This window comes from Lipotes vexillifer, unplaced genomic scaffold, assembly GCF_000442215.2.
Source record: "Lipotes vexillifer unplaced genomic scaffold, Lipotes_vexillifer_v1.1 scaffold1055, whole genome shotgun sequence".
NCBI lineage: Eukaryota > Metazoa > Chordata > Mammalia > Artiodactyla > Lipotidae > Lipotes > Lipotes vexillifer.
In genome coordinates this window covers 1,550,251-1,555,213 of record NW_006785407.1, presented here as the reverse complement: position 1 = coordinate 1,555,213, position 4,963 = coordinate 1,550,251, and the positions used below count along the sequence as shown (strand labels likewise).

General features: G+C 51.6%; 1 protein-coding gene across 1 annotated transcript in view; it reads left to right on the top strand.

The window, feature by feature from the left end:
- Window positions 1–4,963, top strand: part of IGF2R (insulin like growth factor 2 receptor) — a 110,618-nt gene that overhangs the window by 36,366 nt on the left and 69,289 nt on the right. The window contains exons 5-6 of the mRNA XM_007457582.1: window positions 2,306–2,438; window positions 3,692–3,821. Coding sequence (XP_007457644.1) covers window positions 2,306–2,438; window positions 3,692–3,821 — 263 coding nt within the window. The remainder of the gene's footprint in view (window positions 1–2,305; window positions 2,439–3,691; window positions 3,822–4,963) is intronic.

Below are 4,963 nucleotides of genomic sequence, written 5' to 3'. Positions count from 1 at the left end.
ATTCCTGCGGGTTTGATAGCATCTTTCTGAGAAACATTTAAAAGCTAAACATTAACGTTAAGCAGTTAACTTTTGTAAACGGACCTGCCTGTGAATAGCTTCAGTTTTCTAAAAGACAATTTAAGGAAAATTATCCATAGGAAGTGATGAAACAAACTATTTTGAAATGATTGCAGCGAACATGAGTTTTTAGAATATTCCTTGACTGAGGCGATTAAAATGATATGGGGATGTTTCACATAAAGACTGGGTGACCTGGGCCTTTACTCGGGGGCACATCTCTGGGCTTGAATGCCTTGCCTTCCGAATTTGGTGGAACTTTGAAAGCACAGGGTCTTGCCACCTGTAATGGGTTCCTTGACATTCCTCCTACACCCCTTTTTTTTCCCGCCAGCGTTACTGAGGTATAATTGACAAATAAAACTGCATATACTTAAAGCGTATAATGTGATTTGATATACTCTTTGACTTTTAAAAAAATAAAAGACCATTCGTTCATAGAAATGAGAGAGTGCTCATAAATTAGAATCCAGCTAGAGGCCCAGAGGAGGAACTTCTCTTCGTGTTAGTGAACAGGTGTTCAACGGACCCCTGTTAGGTTATGGGTACTGTCCTAAGCCTTGCTTAGGGCTACAACAGTGACAAAGCCCCTGTCCTCGGGGAGCTTACACTCAGGTTAGCAGGTGGAGGTGCCTGGTGACAGACACCAGTGCTCTGAAGAATAAGAGAGCTGGCAATGTCAGAAATGGCCCCACTAAGCAGGTGACACTTCACCTGAGGCCTGAACGCAGTGAGAGAGCCGTGGGGCTATAAGGGAATCATTCAAGGTAGAGGCAGCATCACTTCCACGGGGCTGATCTGCACCCAGAAGCCAGCGTGGCTGCGTGGAGGGTCCCCGAGGTTGGAGACTGTTGGAGGAGCTGAGATTTCACCCTCAGTGTGATGGGAGGCCACTGGTAGGTTTTGAGCAGGGAGTGATGTGACCCAATGGAGTTTTAAAAGGATTGATCTGGTGCTTGTGGAGACATTGGCTGGGGGAAGGGGACATGGAAGCTGGAACCAGGGGTCCCGTTAAAAGAGACTGTTGCAGGCGAGAGGTGATGGCAGTTTGGACACAGGTGGTAACGGAGGAGCCGATCCAGGGTTGGGTTTGAAGTGCTGAGAGGACTTGCCGATGGTTTGGATGTGGAACGTGCGGGTTCTCCATGGACTTCATGGTTTGGCCCTGAGCAACGGGCTGAATGATTGTGCGTTACTGAGGTGGGGAATCCTGGGATGAGAGCAGGTTTTGAGGGGAAAAAAGGCCTATTTTTAAATATGTTAAAGTTGAGATGCTTCTGTGTATCTAAGTGACAACGGTAAATAACAACAGGTGACACTTACATTGACTCACCAGCACCTGCACCCAGAGCATTATGCGTATTAACTCGTTCAGTCTTTACAGCAACCTTATGAAGTATTGATAGTTACTGTTATTATCCCCACTTGACACATGGGGAAACCGAGGCATAGAGGCTCGATTGGCTCCTGGTCATACTAAGTGTCAGCCCCGGAGTTTGGACCCAGGCATTCTGTCTGCAGAGTCTGCTCGTGAACACAGCTTTTGTGCTGGCGTTGGCTGTGAAGTCTGGGCTTGCGGGGAGAGGTCACGGCTAGAAACATACACTTGGGAGCCAGTGGCGGGTACCTAATGCGTCGTGCACGAGGTCACCAGGGGAATGAGCGGCTGAGAAGTCAGCCGTGGGACACCTCTGCACTTAGGGTCCGTTCAAAGGAAGTTGAGGCACATTCCCAGGAGGCTGAGAAAGCAGGCTGTGGGCAGAGGGACCCCAGGAGCCCCTGGAGGCCAGGCAGCCAAGTGAAGAAAGAGTTTCAGGCAGGGGAAGGCCATTGGCGTGAGGCCGGGGTGGGGGAGGCCGAGAGTGGTAGTGAGGTCAGAGTGGGTAGTGGCTGCGTCCAGCAGAGGGTGACGGAGAGGGAGAGAGGACAGTGAGGGTGGGCAGGCGGGAACGTCTGCGCTGGTTGCAGGGCTGCGGTGTGGTGGCTGCGGGGGTGTAGGGATGGGAGGACGTGTGTGAGAGGCGGCAGCAGGACAGCACGCCAAGGGGGGACGGGGATGGAGCGGCTGGGAGGGAACAGGTGGGCAGGAGCAGCTGGAGCCCTGTCGGCCTTGGCTTTGCTGTCATCGGGGGACCTCACGGCATGGAGACTGGTGTCCCACGATGTGGGGCATAGGCTTTGCTGAGCCCCCAGCACCCCAGGAAGGTGTGTGTCAAAGACTCGTGTTCTCTCCTGTCTCCCCTAGGTGCCTTGCTACGTGTTTGACAGAGAGCTCAAGAAGCATGATTTAAACCCACTGATCAAGATCAGCGGTGCTTATTTGGTGGACGACTCTGACGTGGACACTTCTCTGTTCATCAACGTTTGCAGAGACATAGGTCTGAGTCCGGGGGCGTTGTGGGTGGGGATGGTGAAGGATTTCTCTGGAGGCTTCAGTATCTTTGCCCTTGCACCGTACTCCTTTGTGGATAACCCTGTCACTGATTGGGCCCTCTAAGAAAGCTTGTCCCCAAAGATGCTCTCTGCACAACCCCTCCCCTTTGCCCCCAGGAAATTCTGATGCCATCGCAAAGTCCTTTCTGACCATTGGCCATGCCAACATGTTCTGTCTGCCAGATGCTTTGGGTTTCAGGATTCTCAAGTAAACCTTCCTTCTCACGATGAGGGGAGGATTGGCTGATTTGGGTACTGGGGTGCTGAGAGCTGCCGGGGCAGAGGAGACTTGGAAACCCTGCCCTCGACGAGTGCTAAGACTTTAGCTAGGTGGAGCCCAGGCTGGGTGATACCTACCCATCCATGGCAGAACCATTTTAGGGCCCCTGTTATGTGGTGGCCTCTAATGTAGGCGCTGGGCTGCAGCACTGAGCACGTGGAGGTTCTTGCACTCTTGGAGAAGATGCACAGTAAACCCACAGTAAACCCCCTGTAACGTGTAAGGTAGCAGGTGGCGATAAAAGTAGCGCAGCCTAAAGAGAAGCACAGCTGTAGTCGTTGTGGTATTGCTGCCGGCAGGCTGTAATGTCTGGCTGTTATTCCAGGCACATCTAGTTTGTTCTTTTCTTTACTCCTCCCCCAGACTGGGGAGGTAGCGCCCTGGCAAGTGGATCCGTCTGTAGTTTGACCAAAGTTATAGAGACAGAAAGGGGTGGATCTAAGATTCGAACCCAGAACTGTCCATAGGTTGTTTCCATGAATCTACTCATCTTTCCACCAATCCACTCCATGGAGACCCTGCATTTTCTTGTCTGTAGGTGATTCTAAGGTTCCTGTAGCTCTAGGAGAAGGGCTGTGTCCCTTAGCTACCAGTAGCATCTTAGTCCCTGTTTATCGGCACCTCTTACGTACCAGGTACAGAGTGAGCATCTTACATTGTTTCGCTCTCACTTCCCGGCTACCCTGCAGGGCAGGAAAGCTGTTCCCATTTTCCACTTTCAGATCGGTCGTTGGCTTGCCCAGGGTCTTGGGATGGGATGGGATGCTACTCTTCTTGGTTTCCAGACCTCTGCTACCTTATATCACTTATGGAGACTTAAAAAAATTTGATAATTTTTACAGGGGACCCTGGACCCTAAGGTTAAGTGTGATTGCTACACTTGACGCATTCTCTGATTCAGTGTCACACGTTTTACAGAGGTGCTACGGGCCACGAGTCCAGAGGTGCGTTCCTGTCCCACCGGCACTGCCGCCTGCCTGGTGAGAGGGGACCGGGCATTCGACGTCGGCCGGCCCAAGGAGGGACTGAAGCTCATGAGCAATGACAGGTCGGTCTGCTGGTGGCATGGGTAATCTTCAGCAAGAGCCTGGCTTTTCAGGGAGTTGCAAGAAAATCCCTTTTCAACAGGGCTTGCAGAGTTACTGCTTCGCATATGCTTGTAAAGTTATTGGTCGTTGCTTGAGTCATGTAGGCTTGGTGACTTAGGCAGGAAAATGTATATCATGATCCAGCCCATGTCCATACGGGTATCCACTTCATGAAGTCACACCTACCTTAAGGTGTGTTCGGGTGTGTTCCTTGCTTCGTCACCTGTGACGTTGGTTTTACGCCCGTGGTTTTATCTATTCTTTAAAAAACACCGTCCTGGAGGCGAGTGACAGGAGGGCCACTTTGCCACCACCCTTCTGGGTGCAGAGTTCGCTTCCCGACTGGGACAAGGGGGCGCTCCTTAGTTCCCGGTGGGGATGTTTCATTTCTCCTAATAAGCTGTGTTGTTTACACAGATTTTTCTCATGCGTTTGTACCTCTCTCGGTGGGGAGAGGTTTTCCTCCAGTGTGTCACATGTGACCACATCCTGAACTTGGATCGAGGATTTTGATTTTCTCCCTGTTCCAGGGGCCTTTGGTAAACGCCTCGCTGCACCTGCTCTACGTCTGGAACTAGTGGTGCGTCACCGTGTGCAATAGATCACACTTCTGTCCCCAGAAAGAGCTGGAGCATAACCTAAATTTAAAAACATCTGAGAGGTTTCTATATGCGCGTCTGTATTCATTTGCCAGAGCTGCCACAGCAAGTGCCACAGACTGTGCGGCTCCAACAGCAGAAATTTGTTTCCTCTCAGTTCTGGAGGCCGAGCTGTCAGCGGGTTCTTCTGAGACCTTTCCTCTCGGCTCGTAGACAGCCACCCCCATGTCCCCTCACGGCCTCTCCTCTGTGTCTGTGTCCTGATCTCCTCTCCTTATAAGGACACCCATACTGTCTGATTAGGGCCCACAGCAGCGAACTCAACTTAATCACCTCTTCCAAGACCCTGTTTCCAAATACGGTCACATCCTGAGGTCCTGGGGGTTAGGGCTTCAACATACGAAGTTTGCGGGGACACAGTTCAGCCTCTCGCACCGTCCTAAGTGATAAATGGGCGTCTTTCCCTACTGGGAGGGCTCGCGACGACTTCGGGAAGTGTGGGC